At 40.1% G+C, this 20023-nt stretch overlaps 1 protein-coding gene across 1 annotated transcript in view; it reads left to right on the top strand.

The window, feature by feature from the left end:
- The window catches only part of Glut1 (Glucose transporter 1), a gene marked incomplete in the record, with an annotated part of 492009 nt that overhangs the window by 232404 nt on the left and 239582 nt on the right, over positions 1-20023 (top strand). The window contains 2 exon segments of the mRNA XM_070100219.1: positions 19047-19303; positions 19658-19782. Coding sequence (XP_069956320.1) covers positions 19047-19303; positions 19658-19782 — 382 coding nt within the window.

Raw genomic sequence — 20023 nt, 5'->3', positions numbered from 1 at the left:
TCGACGGTCACTGCCCTCGGTGATCAGGTTTGATGCTGGGAAGTTGATAAGGTGGTTCACAGTGTGTGTGTGTGTGTGTGTGTGTGTAGAGTGCATGCATTCAATGTGTTAATATTGACTTTTCTATCCTGGTCTTTGGCAGTCTCACCAGTGCAAATCTTGTTACAACCTCCACATAGTATGGTACACACGCTGGCAATGGTGCAGTAAGATGACAGTAAGCAGGTGATATCACAGTATGCAGAACAACCACTAGGAAAAAGATAGTGAAGTTCCAATCGCTTTCGTGATGTCTCACGTTATCAAGGAACTGTATTGTGCCTTGATAATGTAAGAAATGGTGAGCGTTGGCCCTTGGATAAGTTTTTTTTGTAGTTTTGAACGTTGGTGTTGTCTCTAATATTGGCTTCAGCTGATATTAGAGACTGGTTTTGTTGGCGGGAAGTACAGTATGTATGCTGGGTGTTAGAAGAAGAGTTTTAGGCAGTATAATCTCTGCTTTCTTCTTGCGGTCAGTGACGAAATATTGCGGGTAGTTAAATTCACTGACACCTTGATTGATATAATTACATTCGTCTTCGATGGATGCTGCAGTAAGAGAGATTTTGTGCGTCTTAAGACTTGAGTGATGATCGTACGCTTGCTTTTAGCAGTGGAATAATGGGAAGAATAATGTAGGTCATTTTTATTTGTTTGTTTACGGTAGACTTCAAAAGTCAACTTTATTACTGTGAAAAACAAAACGGCACAGTACCATGACTGGAACAATACACAAATAACCCGCACATAGGATAAAGAGAATTAAGACGTTTCTGTCCGACTAGTTAATGATCCAAGCCAGACCGAAACGTCGTCAAAACTCTCCTATGTGCGGGTTATTTGTGTACTGGTTTAATGCCGTCTTTTCGAGTTAGTGTGTCCAGGAAGGTAATCTATCCGTCATTGTCTTCAGTAGTGAACATGATAGAATGTCTCGCAAAATTAATGTTGAGATTCTGGGCATCGAGGCGTCGGGGTAGACGACTAGGATGTGGTCAGTCTCTCAACCTTCTCCCGGCTGAGGGACTGACCACCTCAAATGCTTTTTTAAAAACTCCAAGGTTAACGGACTGATTACATCATCTTAATTTCATTACTACGTCTCCATTTGTATTTGACTGAAGAAGCCTAACGTTTCATTAATAAAGATACCTAACTGTTATAAATGTGTCTTAATCTCAATTTGTTACACCTTGTGTGGGGCTGAGAATGTTCAGTTACTTGCTTCCCTGACCAAGACATAGTGACGTATTGTTAGTCTCTGTGAATTAACAAAGTTCCTATTGGGCGAAACATCTTCACAATAAACTGATATAATATGCATTGTGGGAATTATATACATAGTGTTTACGCTACCGTTTGTTACTTTACCTCCCATATGTTAGTTCCTTCCACGTATTAGTACCTCCCACACGTCATCTCCCCACCAATTTCGGTTCTTCCCAGACCCATTTTGACCCAAGCATTGTGCTGAATTTGACCTGACCCCCATTAACTTTGATCTGACACATTACTTTGACCTTAACACCTATGTAAGCTCTCACTCGACCCACTATACCCAGACTGTAATATTCATTAGACCACACCCCATTAACCTTGACCTAACCCCATTAACCTTGACCTAACCCCATTAACCTTGACCTTACTCTATTAAACATTGACCAAACCACATTAAACATTGACCTAACCCAATAAACATTGACCTAGCACCAATAAACATTAACCTAGCCCCATTAAACATTGACCTAACCCCATTAGACATTAACCTGACCCCATTAAACATTGACCTGACCCCATTAAACATTGACCTGACCCCATTAAGCATTGACCTGACCCCATTAAACATTGACCTAACCCCGTTAACACTTACAAGACCTCGTTAAGACTGATCTGACTTACCTTAGCTTTGACCATATATTAAGTTCACTCCGTTGACTCTACCTGAAGTGAGCCACGACCTTCCTAAGTTACCTCACAAAGTCGACCTTCCTAAGTTACCTCACAAAGTCGACCTTGACTTCACATAAATATAAACAAAACAATCAATCTTGACTAGGCAAACATGTGATTTCTTAAACAACTTTCTGAGTCAAGTTTAAAGGTAAGTGCCCATATATGTACCTATGATATATAGGTATGTACCTGTTTATATATGCATATGGCGTTGTGTGTATATACGTGGTGTTGTGTGTATATACGTGGTGTTGTGTGTATATACGTGGTGTTGTGTGTATATACGTGGTGTTGTGTGTATATACGTGGTGTTGTGTGTATATACGTGGTGCTGTGTGTATATACGCGGTGTTGTGTGTGTGCATATATATGGTGTATGCCTCAACTTCCTCTTCACAACTGCCTTTCATCCTCTTATATATTGATCTTTGACCTAATGTAAGGTGTGTGTGTGTGTTTGTGTGTATGTGTGTGTGTGTTGGTGTGTGGTGTGTGTGGGGTGTGTGTGTTTGTGTGTGTTTGTGTGTGTGTGTGTGTGTGTGTGTGTGTGTGTGTGTGTGTGTGTGTGTGAGTAAACCTAACCTAACATTGTGTTCAAGCTTCCTCTCCCTGTGTTCAAGCTTCCTCTCCCTGTGTTCAAGCTTCTCCCTGTGTTCAAGCTTCCTCTCCCTGTGTTCAAGCTTCCCTCTCCCTGTGTTCAAGCTTCCTCTCCCTGTGTTCAAGCTTCCTCTCCCTGTGTTCAAGCTTCCTCTCCCTGTGTTCAAGCTTCCCTCTCCCTGTGTTCAAGCTTCCTCTCCCTGTGTTCAAGCTTCCTCTCCCTGTGTTCAAGCTTTCCTCTCCCTGTGTTCAAGCTTCCCTCTCCCTGTGTTCAAGCTTCCTCTCCCTGTGTTCAAGCTTCCCTCTCCCTGTGTTCAAGCTTCCCTCTCCCTGTGTTCAAGCTTCCTCTCCCTGTGTTCAAGCTTCCTCTCCCTGTGTTCAAGCTTCCTCTCCGTGTTCAAGCTTCCCTCTCCCTGTGTTCAAGCTTCGTTCTCCCTGTGTTCAAGCTTCGTTCTCCCTGTGTTCAAGCTTCCCCCTCTGTGTTCAAGCTTCCCTCTCTGTGTGTTCAAGCTTCCCTCTCTGTGTGTTCAAGCTTCCCTCCCTGTGTTCAAGCTTCGTTCTCCCTGTGTTCAAGCTTCCTCTCCCTGTGTTCAAGCTTCCTCTCCCTGTGTTCAAGCTTCCTCTCCCTGTGTTCAAGCTTCCCTCTCCCTGTGTTCAAGCTTCCCTCTCTGTGTTCAAGCTTCCCTCTCTGTGTGTTCAAGCTTCCCTCTCCCTGTGTTCAAGCTTCCCTCTCTGTGTTCAAGCTTCCCTCTCTGTGTGTTCAAGCTTCCCTCTCTGTGTGTTCAAGCTTCCCTCTCCCTGTGTTCAAGCTTCCCTCTCCCTGTGTTCAAGCTTCCCTCTCCCTGTGTTCAAGCTTCCCTCTCCCTGTGTTCAAGCTTCCCTCTGTGTTCAAGCTTCCTTCTCCGTGTTCAAGCTTCCCTCTCTGTGTGTTCAAGCTTCCCTCTCCGTGTTCAAGCTTCCCTCTCTGTGTTCAAGCTTCCCCCTCCCTGTGTTCAAACTTCCCTCTCCCTGTGTTCAAGCTTTCACCTCCCTGTATTGAAGCTTTCAACTCCATGTGTTGAAGCTTTTCCCTCCATATGTTGAAACCTTCTTCATGTATTGAGCTGCTCTCCATTTTAAAGCTTCCTTACCTCCCATGTTCAACCTTACTTATCCCGTATTCAAGCTTTCCATCGCTAAAACTCCCTCGCCATGTTAAAGCTTCCCCCCCCTCATGTTAAAGCTTCCTTTTCAACAATGTTAAAGCTTTCTCTCTTCGAACGGTAAAGCTTGTCTCCCTGTGTTGAAGCATCCTCTCCCATGTTGAAGCTTGCCCTTCCATGTTGAAGCATCCTCTCCCATTTTGAAGCTTGCCCTTCCATGTTGAAGCTTGCCCTTCCATGTTGAAGCATCCTCTCCCATGTTGAAGCTTGCCCTTCCATGTTGAAGCATCCTCTCCCATGTTGAAGCTTGCCCTTCCATGTTGAAGCTTGCCCTTCCATGTTGAAGCTTGTCCTTCCATGTTGAAGCTTGTCCTTCCATGTTGAAGCTTGTCCTTCCATGTTGAAGCATCCTCTCCCATGTTAAAGCATCCTCTCCCAGGTTGAGCTTAACTTCCTTCCCTTGTGTGTAGCAACAGTTGTGCAGAAGCTCCCACATGTGTACTTACACCTGCACAGAAGCTCCCACATATATACTTACACCTGCTCCTCTCGTAACTTTCCAACATGTAGAGGACGGACCGAAAGAACTCAATCCCAAAACACAACCAAAAAAATGAGACCCAACAGGGGTTATGGTCATGACATACAAGATACTCTTGAAAGCATTCATCGTGGTGGATAAAAGATTGTGAATTGCGGGATTAAAACTACAGTGGCGGCACCCAGGGAAGAAATGCTTCTCTCTCCCCCAAAATTCCATCAACCCTACAAATAAAACTATTAATAATGCGGTTTCAGAACAATTCTCCTGGCCTTTCCCCGTTTCCCTTCCAATAGAATAGCCACTCCTAAGCTTCCCCTAGTAAAGATATTCTGGTGCTGCCCCTCTAGGACTAGTGGGCGGAATTGGAAACTAGGGTACGTGAATGGGCTTAAGAGAAGGACGTGAAGGCTCCAGATCACTGGGGAAAATGTCAGAAAAAGTCAGTTTTAAGTTGAGAAAAGAAGTCATTTACATTTAGCTGAACATGAGTGTCGACAAACTTTACCTAATTTAACCAAACCTAACCTACTATAACCCTAACCTTACTTTAGCTAACCTAACCTAACCTTACTTAACCTAATCTAGCCTAACTTAATGAAACCAAACATAATCTAGCATAACTTAATCAAGCCTAACATAATGTAGCCTAACATAATGTAGCCTAACATAATGTAGCCTAACATAATGTAGCCTAACATAATGTATCCTAACATAATGTAGCCTAACTTTGCTCTGTCAAATTCGCTCTGTGACTTTTTTTTATTTTTTATTTCTGTGAATTTTTCCATTGCTGTGGTGAGGGTGTTGGGTGGTGAAGGACCAGTGGATTTACCTCACCAGCCTGGTCAGGAAGCAGGGGGTCAGGCAAACAAATGAAGGCTGGATGATGATGAGGCAGAGCCCAGGAGCTAGACCCTGCTTCCCAAGATCTAGCATATATGCTCATGGAGAGCCAAAATGATGGATGTGGTACTGGAAAACTTCATGCATCAACATGTTAGAGAGACTACCAGAGAGAAAGGTGAGGATGATCCAACAAGACTGGATCTTGTATTCGCCTTGAGTAGTTCGGACATCGAGGATATCATGTATGAAAGGCCCCTAGGAGCTAGTGATCATGTGGTTCTGTGCTTTGACTACATAGTTGAGCTACAAGTGGAGAGAGCAGCAGGAATAAGATGGGAAAAAACCAAACTTTTTTACAAAACGGGGGACTACTCAGGCATGAGGAACTCCTGCACGACATTCAGTGGGAGAGAGAACTGACAAGAAAACCAGTACAAGAAATGATGGACAATGTGACAACAAAATGCAAGGAGGCAGAGGAGAGGTTTGTTCCCAAGGGAAACAGAAATAATGGGAAGACCAGAACGAGTCCTTGGTTCTCCCAAAGGTGTAGGGAGGCAAAAACTAGATGTACTAGAGAATGGAAAAGGTGCAGAAGACAAAGAACTCAGGAAAATAAAGAGATTAGCTGAAGAGCCAGAAACAAATATGCACAGATAAGAAGGGAGGCTCAGCGACAATATGAAAATAACATAGCATCGAAAGTCAAGTCTGACCCGAAGCTGTTGTACAGCCACATCAGGAGGAAAACAACAGTCAAGGACCAGGTAATCAGACTGAGGAAGGATGATGGGGAGTTCACAAGAAACGACTAAGAGGTATGTGAGGAGCTCAACAATAGATTTAAAGAAGTATTTACATTGGAAACCAGTAGGACTCCAGGAAATCAGAGCAGGGGGGTGCACCAGCAAGTGCTGGATGAGGTACATATAACCAAGGAGGAGGTGAAGAAGCTGCTATGCGAACTTGACACCTCAAAGGCAGTGGGACCAGACATCTCTCCGTGGGTCCAAGAGGGAGCAGAGACATTGTGTGTACCATTAACAAAGATCTTCAACACATCATTTGAAACTGGGCAACTCCCCGAGGTATGGAAGATGACAAATGTAGTCCCAATTTTTAAAAAGGGAGACAGACATGAGGCACTAAACTACAGACCTGTATCACTAACGTGTATAGTATGCAAGGTCATGGAAAAGATCATCAGGAGGAGAGTGGTGGAGCACCTGGAAAGAAACAAGTGTATAATTGACAACCAGCATGGTTTCAGGGAGGGAAAATCCTGTGTCACAAACCTATTAGAGTTTTATGACAAGGTGACAGAAGTAAGACAAGAGAGAGAGGGGTGGATCGACTGTATTTTTTTGGACTGCAAGAAGGCCTTCGACACAGTTCCTCACAAGAGGTTACTGCAAAAGCTAGAGGATCAGGCACACATAACAGGAAAGGCACTGCAATGGATAAGAGAATACCTTACAGGGAGGCAACAACGAGTCATGGTACGTGACGAGGTGTCAAAGTGGGCGCCTGTGACAAGCGGGGTTCCACAGGGGTCAGTCCTAGGACCTGTGCTGTTCTTGGTATATGTGAATGACATAACGGAAGGGATAGACTCAGAAGTGTCCTTGTTTGCGGACGATGTGAAGTTAATGAGAAGAATCAAATCGGATGAGGATCAGGCAGGACTACAAAGAGACCTGGACAGGCTACAAGCCTGGTCCAGCAACTGGCTCCTTGAATTTAACCCTGCCAAATGCAAAGTCATGAAGATTGGGGAAGGGCAAAGAAGACCGCAGACACAATATAGTTTAGATGGCCAAAGTCTGCAAACCTCACTCAAGGAAAAAGATCTGGGGGTGAGTATAACACCGAGCATATCTCCTGAGGCGCACATCAATCAGATAACTGCTGCAGCATACGGGCGCCTGGCAAACCTACAGATAGCGTTCCGATACCTCAGTAAGGAGTCGTTCAAGACTCTGTATACCATTTACGTCAGGCCCATACTGGAGTATGCAGCACCAGTTTGGAATCCACACCTAGTCAAGCACATCAAGAAATTAGAGAAAGTGCAAAGGTTTGCAACAAGACTAGTCCCAGAGCTACGGGGATTGTCCTACGAAGAAAGGTTGAGGGAAATCGGCCTGACGACACTGGAGGCCAGCAGGGTCAGGGGAGACATGATAACGACATATAAAATACTGCGCGGAATAGACGAGGTGGACAAAGATGGGATGTCTAGAGATGAGACACAGACACGAGAGGTCACAATTGGAAGTTGAAGACTCGGATGAATCAAAGGGATGTTAGGAAGTATTTCTTCAGTCATAGAGTAGTCAAGCCGTGGAATAGCCTAGAAAGTGAAGTAGTGGAGGCGGGAACCATACATAGTTTTAAGGCGAGGTATGATAAAGCTCATGGAGCAGGGAGAGAGAGGACCTAGTAGCAATCAGTGAAGAGGTGGGGCCAGGAGCTATGACTCGACCCCTGCAACCACAAATAGGTGAGTACACACACACACAAACACAAACACACACTAAAAAGCTGTGACTCGACCCTGGCAACCACATACGAGTGTGTATGCAAACACACAAAAAAAAGCTGCATGGATAAAGAAATGTAGTTTTGTGTAGGATGCCATTTTTTCAAAAACGTTTTTATAAAACTGTAATTGATCAGATTCCAAACAATCTAAGTTTTTAAACAATTTCAGTAAAATTTCAATTTGCACATACTCGGGCTAAACTTATGGAGTATCGTTGTTCTTCTTACAAAATAAATCGTTAGTAATATTTTGAAGCCCATCGCAGGAAGCATTCTGTAGTTGTCGAACGTAAGTGAATATCATTATTTATTTAATAAAATTAGCAAATTGGGACTTAAGGTAGCCAATAGAAGTGTAAGCCATCTGTTAGGACACCACACCAGTGGTGAAAGTTTGAATTAGATCAGATAAATCATTCTTCGGTTATAGCACAAATTCTAGTGATTCCAAAATTTAATTTCACTACAGTATTTTAATGAATGTGAATAGTATAACTTAAGAAGCATCAACCATTAATTATTAGTCATTTAGAAGAGGCAAACTGAAATTTATTTAACATGATTTAACAGGAATAAATTTTTGACATTATTTTACACAGAATCTGCACCTACACACTTGAACTTGTCAAATGATCCAAGAATCTGGTCCTCATTACCATACATTGAAAATTTGAAGCCAATTGGATGAAACATTCTTGGTTGTTCAATATATTTATAGATGGGGTTGTAAGAGAAGTGAATGCTTAGGTGTTGGCAAGAGGTATGGGGTTAAAAGATAAAGAATCTAACACAAAGTGGGAGTTGTCACAGTTGCTCTTTGCTGATGACACTGTGCTTTTGGGAGATTCTGAAGAGAAGTTGCAGAAGTTGGTGGATGAGTTTGGTAGGGTATGTTAAAGAAGAAAATTAAAAGTTAATATAGGAAAGAGTAAGGTGATGAGGATAAAAACATTAGATAATGAAAGATTAGATATATTGGAGGGAAAAAGATGGAGGAGGTGAATGTATTCAGATATTTAGGAGTGGACATGTCAGCAGATAGATCTATGAAGGATGAGGTGAATCATAGAATTGACAAGGGAAAGGGAAAAAAAGGTGAGTGGTGCACTGAGGAGTCTGTGGAGACAAAGAACTTTGTCCATGGAAGCAAAGAGGGCAATGTATGAGAGTATGGTTATACCAGTGCTCTTATATGGGTGCAAAGTATGGGTGGTGAATGTTGCAACAAGGAAAAGGCTGGAAGCAGTAGAAATTTGTGTCTGAGGGCAATATGTGGTGTGAATATAATGCAGAGAATGCATAGTTTGAAAATTAGGAGGAGATGCAGGATTACCAAAACTATTATCCATAGGTCTGAGGAGGAGTTGTTGAGGTGGTTCAGACATGTAGAGAGGATGGAACAAAATAAAATGACTTCAAGAGTGTATAAATCTGTAGTGGCGGGAAGGCAGGGTAGAGGTTGGCCTAGGAAAGGTTGGAGAGAGGGAGTAAAGGAGGTTTTGTGTGCGAGGGGCTTGGACTTACAGTAAGCATGCGCGAGTGTTACATAGGACCGGATGGAGACAAATGGTTTTTAGGACTTGATGTGCTTTTGGAGTGTGAGCAGGGTAATATTTATGAAGGGATTCAGGGAAACCGGCAGGCTGGACTTGAGTCCTGGAGATGAGACATACAGTGTTTGCACTCTGAAGGAGGGGGGTGTTAATGTTGCAGTTTTATAACTGTAGTGCAAGTGCACCTCTGGCAAGACAATGATGGAGTGAATGATGGTGAAAGTTTTTCTTTTTCAGGCCACTCTACCTTGGTGGGAAATGGCCGATGTGTTAATAAAAAAAATAATTCTTGCGTTATGAGTGAACTAAAATAAAGTTAGATCAAGAAAAAGTAAAAAAAAGGGGGGGATTCCTTATGTAGATGATTAGGTTTTTCCCCTTTGGTGGATACCTAATAAACTACACTGCTGGCTTTCTATGATGCTGAATAATCTATCACTGTTCTCTCCATAATAAAGTGAAAATAAAGACGTCAGTATCTAATTTGAAAGCTGGCAGAATAGTTAGTATGACTGACTGACAACATCTCAATATACGTACTATGTAGTGTTGGCTGCAACCTCGGCTCTACTCACAGTTAACATAGTATTGTGAGGTTACCATAGTTTTTGAAGATGTCCAAATGAAAACAATAATGGTAAAAAAATGTTATTGTATGTGGCAGTGGGTGCTTGTGGTTGTATTGATAGTCCTCAGCCCACACACTGAGGTACTGGGGATCACTTCCCGACACAGGTGAAATGTTGGGCATGTTTGCCTATGCCTGCTGACCCTTTTTACCAGCAGTAAGTAGGTACCTGGGGTGTTAATTGACTGTTGTGGGTATCTTGGGAGGGGGAAGAAGATTAAACGACCACAGTAGAAATAAGACTGACAGTCCCCAATGATGCATGGACTTTACTGGGTTACCCTGGGTGGCTAACTCTCTGGGTTAAAATCCAAACAGAATCTAATCAGAAACCAGAATCTAATCTGATATTAGGGTCAAACCATCAACTTTGCAGGGATTAGGTTCCTAGAGGTCTACATCAGTTAAAAATTTGTGAATATCTCTGAATTCTGCCTGTAAATAAATTTAATTTCCTATTTGGACTGTATAGAGATATTCTGTCCTTCAGACAGCAAATCTCTATACTGTATAAAGAACTGAAAGTCACAGTACTGTGACTGGAACAATGCGCAAATAACCCACACATAGGAGAGAGAGGAGCTTACAATGATTTCGTAAATGGTCCAAGTTGTTATAAGCTCCTCTATACTGTATACAGTGGACCCCCGGTTTTCGATATTATTTCATTCCAGAAGTATGTTCAGGTGCCAGTACTGACCGAATTTGTTCCCATAAGGAATATTGTGAATTAGATTAGTCCATTTCAGACCCCCAAACATACACATACAAAAGCACTTACATAAATACACTTACATAATTGGTCGCGTTGGGAGCTGATCGTAAACCGGGGGTCCACTGTAATTCTATAATCTTATTAATATTAACATTCATGAGAAAAATTGTCTAGATGGAAGAGAGGTTTTGGCATAGGGAAACAAATTGAGAGCATTTTAAAAATTAAAAAATCTTATGGACAGTTTTGAGTTGAGGCATTGTGTGCCATTGTGTGTCACCTACTAATTAAGATGCAAGTCAGTTAATGCGTTAGGTGCTAAAACTAAATGGCTTTGTGAAAATAACTGAAAATAATTGGAGGCTCTTCACTATAAAGTTTAGATTTTTTGAAACAGAATTATGAAGCTCAGAGTTTGACTTCTACATGGAAATTTGGAGTCTTCTTTTGTGTGTTGTATGCATTCCACTGTGGTGAAAAACTCAGCCATTAAATGATTTTCATACTACACTGATTGCCACAATTTAGTTTTGGTTAAAAGTTGTTTTGAAATGATTACTTCCCTCATAATTTCATGGCATCAATGATTGATCAAAAGGTATCAGCTAATGAATGAAAATGAAAATATATTTTGTTTCCAAACAAGCTTACATACTTACAAAAAGAAAAATAAGTTGCTTGGACTACAGGCTTACTTTAGCACCACTAATTACCCAAATCAAAGTCAAAGTCAAGTCATAGTGGATTTCAGGCATTCTAACATTATTGCTTATTGCTAGTGCCTACTGTATTTCCCAGCATACAGCCTCTCCTCGCTTAGCGATGTACTCATTTACCAATGACTTGGACTTACAATGGGCTCTTTGACCAGTATGCATGCCTAAATAATTTGTTTATTACAATATACAGTACACTACTGTATAAACATTTAAAAATATACCAGAAAGGCTATACATGTTGCAAAGGTGACATTAAAATAACATGAAAGATGGTTGACACAAACCCACTACCATTATAGTGTGCTCCTCACTTAGCAACAAATTCGTTTACCAACATGGTCTTAGAAATGGAACTCTTTAAGTGAGGAGAGGCTGTATAAGGTGTCCAACAGAAGTATGATAACGTTAAATCAGTAATCATATTCAAGGGTTAATTACCCTCTTACTGTACGCTGAGGTGTAACCCAAAGCCTACCCTTGACCCTGACCTTGCGCATATCAGGTGCAGAGTGATTTTCCAAGACTTATTGTGGAAAAAAAGACTTTCCTTGTATGCCAGAAAATATGGTAAATAAAATAAAAAAAGGATATGTAATGCTTAAATTGTTTAAATGCTATGTTTGATTCATCATATTAGTATGTAAAGATAGTAACATAAACTGCATTGTCGATAATAGAGCATTAATAATATACAGTGGAACCCTGAGTTTCGGCCATAATCCATTCCAGGAGCTGGCCTAAACTCGAAACGGCTGAAAGTCAAAAGAAATAATGTAAATGCAATTAATTCATTCCAGACCCACAAAAATATTCACAAAAAAATACATTTTTAAAGAATAACTATAGTTTAACACACAAACAACAAATATAAATACAGTGGACCCCCAGTATTCGATATTAATCCATTCCAGAGAGCTCATCGAATACCGAAAATATCGAAAAGCGAATCAATTTTCCCCATAAAAAATAATGGAAATCAAATTAATCCGTGCAAGACACCCAAAAGTATGAAAAAAACATTTTTACAAAAAGAAATATTAAGTTTAATGCAATAGAATAATTACAATAACAATAATAACAACAGTAACAATAGAATAATTGACACTTACCTTTAATGAAGATCTGGTGATGATTGATGGGATGGGAGAAGGGGAGAGTGTCGAAGTTGTTACTGTGTAGAAGGGGAATCCCCTTCCATTAGGACTTGAGGTAGCAAGTCCTGTTCCGGGGTTACTTCCCTTCTTCTTTTAATGCCACTAGGACCAGCTTGAGTCACTGGATCTCTGTCGCATAACAAATCTGTCCATAGAGCTCTGTACCTCCCGTTCCTTTAACCCTTTCAGGGTCCAAGGCCCAAATCTGGAGTCACGCACCAGTGTCCAAGAATTTTCAAAAAAAAAAATTTGTTATTTTTTCTTATGAAATCGTAGAAAATCTTTTTGTGAAGGTAATAAAACAAAAAGTACGAAATTTGGTGGAAAATTGACGAAATTATGCTCTCGCAAATTTTGATGTGTCAGCGATATTTACGAATCGGCGATTTTGCCGACTTTGACTCCCATTTTAGGCCAATTACATTATTCCAATCAACCAAATTCTTAGCTATTTCACTAGTATTACTTCTATTCTATCGATTGAGCACAAGAAATCGCCAAGTCAACTGTTTCAACTACAAAATAAAGTGATCGGAAATTGTTAATTTGGCCAATTTAACACAAAGTTCAAAATATTCCAATTTCAAAATAGGCTCCAGAATGAACAATGTAGGCATTCCTGGCACTAAACTAACATTTCCTCTGTTCATTAGTTATGTTTTGAGGCTTTACAAATAAATTCCATTTTGATTTTTTATTCACATAATGAATTTTTATTCACACCAAAAAATAGAAGATTTACTGTTATGCAATACTGTAATAATTGTATAAATATCATCACCATATTTGTGAATGTATATTAGACCCACCAGCTGACGTGTATTAGATGTGTGAGGTCGTTTGTTTACTCTTGAATATCGGCAAAAATTTAACATTTCTGCTACTTTGAGCTCAGTTTCAAGCCATTTCCAGTGCTAAAATCAATCAAAATCATCTCTATTTCTGTAATATGTCTTCCATTCTATCAAATGAGATCAAGAAATCGCAAATACAACTATAAAAAACATACGAAAAAACACTGCAAAGTTGCTGTTTTAATCGAAAAATCATGATTTCATTTTTTTTCTCTCATTATACACAGTGTGCTGCAGGATCTGTTTTATGTGGTGCACACATACCACATAGATGTATTCTCTCATATCTAGGCCCAAATGTACCACTCACAGTTTATCAGAGTGAGCTGAGCTCATGGCGTAGATCTACAGTTTGGACCCTGAACGTAAAGCCGTAGATCTACGGGACGGACCCTGAAAGGGTTAAGGTTTGTCTAAAATGGGCCACAACATTGTCATTGTAATAGTCACCAGCATGGCTTGCAATAGCTGTGTTAGGGTGATTTACATTCATAAAGGTTTGCAGTTCAACCCACTTTGCACACATTTCCTTAATTTTTGAAGTAGGCACAATGGATTCCACAACTGGCACAGGCTTCTCAGGGTTAGCCCCAAACCCTTCAAAATCTTTCTCAATTTCCATACTAATTCTCACCCTTTTTACCACAGGGTTGGCACTAGAAGCTTTCTTGGGGCCCATGGTGACTTATTTTGCAGAAACAAGCACCAAAACCAGTGATAATATGGAATGTACCGAATGTATCCTTAGATGCGCGCACACTGCCTGGCTTGTAAACACTGGCACACACGGGGCAGTTCAGGCCACACGTAGACACGTCTCATACGAATCGCATCGAATACCGGGTTTTCAATCGAATACCGAGGCGAAATTTTTGCATTAAAATGCATCGAACACCGGACTTATTGGATACCGATGCCATCGAATACCGGGGGTCCACTGTACTTAAATGAGTTATACAATACATAAACATTTAAAATCACATTTACGTACCTTTATTGAAGAGTCTTGCTGGCATCTGGAAGATAGGGGGAGGAGAGAGGGAGGACTTAGTGTTTGGAAGGGAAATCTCCTTCCATAAAGACTTTAGGTAACAAGTCCTTATCTGGGGCTACTTCCCTTCTTTGTTTTTTAAAGCCACTAGGACCAGCTTGAGAGTCACCGGGTCCCAGTTACACAAAATAGCTGTCAAGAGTGCCCCGTTTCTGGCGTCTCTAAGATTTCCCTGAAGTGGAACAAGGTTTTATCACTGAACGTGTAGGAGATATGGCTTGTTTCAGCTTGGTCAGGGTGATCCTTTTCAACAAAACTTTGCAACTCATTCCACTTTGCACACATATCCTTAATCACTGAAGAAGGCACCTCCTTCACTCCCTCTTCCTCCTCCTCTGAAGCAAGTTCTTCAGCTGTGGTCTGATGTTGTTTCAGTTGAAACTTGCAGTTCGTCAGTGGTTAGCTCTTCCCTGTGGTCCTCCACCAACTCTTCCACATCCTTGCCACTCACCTTCAACTCCATGGACTTGCTCAGTGCCACAATACCTTCCACAACAGGCAGAAGGTCGGCAGGGTCAAGGTCAACCTCAAACCCTTCAAAATCCCTCCAGACAACACATTGTGGCCACAATTGTCTGTTAGCAGAGTTCAAAGTCCTGGAAGTCACTCCCTCCCAAGCCTTACCTATAAGGCTTATGCAGTTGTAGATATTGAAATGATTCCTCCAGAACTCTCTTAGGGTCAATTCAGTGTCCGAGGTCACTTCAAAGCACCTTTCAGACACTGATTTTGTGTAGAATTTTTTGAAGTTAGAAATGACCTGTTGGTCCATGGGCTGGAGAAGAGGAGTGGTGTTAGGAGGCAAGAACTTCACTGTTATAAAACTGAAGTCCCTAGACAACAGATCTGGTACCAAGTTTGGAGGATGAGCAAGAGCATTGTCTATTACCAGGAGGCACTTGAGTGGCAAATTATTTTCCAGGAGGTATTTTTTTCACACGGGCCAAACACTTCATAGACCCACTCTGAAAATTTGCCTCATGACCCATGCCTTATGATTAGCTTTCCACAACACACGCAATTTACTTCTTATGACATTTGTTTTCTTGAAAACACTGGGATTTTCTGAGTGATACACCAGTGAAGGCTTCTCTTTAAAATCCCCACTAGCATTAGCACAGAACATAAGAGTTAGCCTCTCTTTCATAGGTTTGTGTCCTGGCAGTGCCTTTTTCTCCTGAGCAATGTAGGTCCTCTTTGGCATTTTCTTCCAAAAGAGTCCTGTTTCGTCACAATTGAACACTTTTTGGGGTTTGAATTCTTCAGCCTCTACGTACCCCTTGAATTCACGCACATATTTTTCCGCCACCAATTTGTCAGAACTGGCAGCCTCACCATGCCTTACCACACTGTGTATGCCACTATGCTTCTTAAATCTGTCAAACCAGCCTCTGCTGGCCTTGAATTCACTAACATCAGCACTGATTCCAGGCATTTTCTTTACAAGATCGGAATGCAACTGCCTTGCCTTTTCACAAATGATCGACTCTGAAACACCATCACCTGCTATCTGTTTATTGTTGATCCACACCACCAACTTCTTCTCAACCTCTTCGACTGTTTGTTCTATTTTTGGTTACATGTCAACACCTTTTGCAACATCAGCTTCCTTGAGTTCTTTTCTCTTCGCCAGGATAGAAGTGATTTTTTATTTGTTTTTGCCATACATCCTGGCAAGTTCCCGCACATGTACGCCACTCTTGTATTTTTATACTATGTCTTTCTTCACTTCTATGGTGTTTCTCACTTTCTTTACCAAAGGGCTGTCACTATGAAGTTTCTTTGGGCCCATGGTGGCTTATTTCACAGTCACAATCAATAAGCAAGCACTAAACACAATGAATTTATTGTGAAATGTTTGGATGAGTACGCAGGGTAATGTTCTCTCAAGGTTAAACAAAGCTAGACTGGCTCATGACGCCTGTGCGGGGAGGCGTGCAGGTGCGGGTAGGCAGACAGGTCTGGTACGCCGGCCAAAACATAGGGCAACGGCTGAAAATTGGGACAAAATTTAGCCAAAAAAAGTGGCCGATACTCAGGGTGGCCGAAACTCTGGGTTCCACCGTACAAGCATGGGAGCTACTCAGATCTGGAAAACAGATTACAGTTTAGTTTAATATGTTTATTATGCACCCCATACCCATCCTGTGGGCAGTAGTCAAAAGATTACAGAGGTACATAATGTGTCCAGGGACAGTAGGTCTCTGTTATACTATACTACATTTCTATAACTGTGCTACTCTGGCTTGTAAACAGTAATTATCATAGGACTTAACAAGCTCGCCCTGTTGTATACAGGACTCAGAACCCCTGTTATATTCAGGACTCAGAACCCCACCCTGTTTTATACAGGATATAGAACCCAGTTCAGTTGAACACCAGTTCTTTAACAAGCTGAGGAAACAACTCTGAAAGGATGAAGCATCTATAAGGTGTACATTTCACTTTAGAAAGTTTGATGTTTTATATCATCAAATATTGAACTTAACCTCTAGAAAGAGTATAAACAAAACTTTGATTATTATTTTTTCTTAATGCAGAGAATTATTTATCATTATTTTAACACTGGCTGTGTCCCACCGAGGTATTTTTATTACGTGTTTATTTATTATAAATTGCTCCTGTAATAAAGGAGCTGCAGCTTGTTGTATAAGACCATTCTTTACTTAACTGTCAGACTCGTCCCCATAATATACTACATTCAAATACTGTACAATATATTAGAGCATTCAACACACAGCCCCTAGTGATAATGACATTAGTACAGATATATATATAAGTAGAGTTCAGAGGAAAAGTCAGTAGTAAATGCTTTCTGCTGTTCTTTTTTTTTTTTTTTTTGGTAATGCTTTTTTGTGCTGCATTTTACTACAGGTATGGCAGATGCATTCCATGCTCATGGAAGTTGTACTAGGCTCACTCAGGCTGTCAATACTTAATTCTGCATGATGAAAATCTTTAATATGCTTTAAGAACAGTGCTGATGATGTGTGACATGTATAGATTGCATATATGGAATTGTGACTCGCAAAATCGTAATAACACAGTTGCAAACAAATCACAGAACAGGTGGTGTTTGAACCCCTGGTGAGTGAGTGGTAAAACTCCAGGCCAGCGTGTAAGCCACTCAGCCTGGGGTACAAACTCCACCCATTATGTGGTTTGCATGTATGGAATCCTTGATAAAACTGGGGTATTACATAATACTGACTGCATATAGCAAACCCAAATAAAACAAAGGAAGTCTGCATGTCTTTGTTTAGCCAAGTCTTTCAGAAATATTTTATAAAGACAAGATGACTGTACAAATGAGGGTTACTTGTTTAGATTTTATACCCTTTTGTAAATGCAGTATACGTATAATAAAAATATAAGGTACTGTATTTAATAAATTCAAATTTGTCTAAAAGATTGTGCATGAGTACCCAGCTTTTGTTGTGGGTAGCAATGCATTACATTCAGTATTTAGAAAATGTTACTGTGATGCATGAACAAGATTCCTTTGTACAGTATTTAATAATGAAAGTTTCCTGTGTATTTTGAAAACATGGGCTTTGAGTATCTGCATGTAGCTTTTGCTGTGTGATGTACATCTTGCCAGTCATTAGGGAGTAATGTATGTACATTGTATTAGCTTCGCTGCATAATATAACTGTGTTTGTGTCAATGGGCTGTCTCTATACCAGTAACATTTTTTATGCAGATCTAGATGCTACTAAACAGGGGCTGCACAATAAGACATTACAACATAGTACCAGATATCTTACCTCATTTAACCTACAAATTCTGTCAGACGTACATGTGTGTGTGTGTGTGTGTGTGTGTGTGTGTGTGTGTGTGTGTGTTGGTAATATCTGGCTTTTTTTGCCTGCCTAACAAATATATATATATATATATATATATATATATATATATATATATATATATATATATATATATATATATATATATATATATATATATATATATATATATATATATATATATATATATATATATATATATATATATATATATATATATATATATATATATATATATATATATATATATATATATGCGACAACTACACAGTGTGAATGACTATGAGCCTATGTGTGAACAATGATCTCTTGACACCATGACTGTTTTCCTTTCTCTCTTCTTACCACCTGTTTTAGGCCTCTTCACTGCTCATATATAGGACTGCTGCCCAGAAACTTTATATTTTATATGTTGATATGTTTGGTGAGCAGTGTAACAATAAAGGCTGTTAGTTATAAAATCATGTTTCACCCACTTGGCAGCCAGCCTCTTGTGTGATCCACTCAGTCAATGTCTGGTCTTCAGGTACCAGTGGCCAGGTCTGTAAGAACAAGAGTTTAAGTAGAGTACGGTAGAGTAGTATCAGCTGATGTAGTGTGTATCATACTGTCATTACAAATTAAGGATAATCAGCATGATAACAAAAGCAAACTTTAAATGACAGGCAAATTACTTGTTACTGTTCTCCAATTTTTGAACTGTTCACCTGGATTGAGAGCTACAAAAGGTACTTCTGATTTCATTGGGTGAGACTTAGTGTCAAAGTTAACACTTAAGGGAACTGTCACAGTATTGCGATGATGCTAACGACTAACAGTATAACATGTTGGTGTTATGGTAGCCATGTTTTGTATTGTATTGATAACGTCCACTAACCAGGAGCTTTTTGTTGTTATTTTTCAGGGTCTAACGTGTTTCTTGTGCTACGCCATCTTTGCGGCAGTGCTGGGAATGTTCCAGTTTGGATACAACACTGGTGTAATCAATGCCCCTCAATCTGTTATTGAGAATTTCATTGGTGACTGCTGGAAGGAACGCTACAATAAAAATATAGAGGGCAGCAAGCAGGACTTATTATGGTCAATTGCTGTGTCTATATTTGCCATTGGTGGCATGATTGGTGGATTCTGCGGTGGATCTGTAGGAAATAAATTTGGGAGGTAAGGATTTTTAAGCAAGTTATTATTTTGGAAATTAATGTTTATGTACATAACCCCTCAAATATTCTTGCTTATTTTTAAGTTTTAACAGTTCAAGAATGTTAACTGAGGTATTACAGTTCAATATATTGAATACTGTAACATTTTTATACTTAAAACATTGTTTGAAATGTAAAAAAAAATTGCATTGATTTTTTTTATGAAATATGCATACTACTGTATATGTGCTGGGTATTAGGGCCCAGAGTTCACAAATTATACAGCACATGTACTATATTTAACCATGCATTCAATGATTTATATAAAGTATTGTTAAATTCAGCAAAGTCATATATCAATTTTTGCCTGTTACAGAAAGAAAGGGTTACTGTTGAACAACCTGCTGGGAGTTGGCGGTGCTTGTCTCATGGCCTTCTCACAGGTGTCCTATTCATATGAAATGCTCATCCTAGGTAGATTGGTCATTGGCATTAACTGTGGTAAGTTGCTTTGTGTATGTAATTAACCATTGCTATTGTACCTTACAGGTAGAACACTGAGGTTTTACTGGAGTGTGTGACTTGTATTTGAGACCTTGTGATAAATCCATCTGTGACTTATCTTCTTGATATACAGTATTTCACTGACATTACTCCCTTAGGTACAGTATTCACCTGACATGTAACTCTGACATACAGTATTTATACTTGATGTCCTGCATCTCTCTGACATATCTACTTG

Source organism: Cherax quadricarinatus, chromosome 72, assembly GCF_038502225.1.
Source record: "Cherax quadricarinatus isolate ZL_2023a chromosome 72, ASM3850222v1, whole genome shotgun sequence".
Taxonomy (NCBI): domain Eukaryota; kingdom Metazoa; phylum Arthropoda; class Malacostraca; order Decapoda; family Parastacidae; genus Cherax; species Cherax quadricarinatus.
This window is presented reverse-complemented; position numbering and strand designations above follow the sequence as displayed.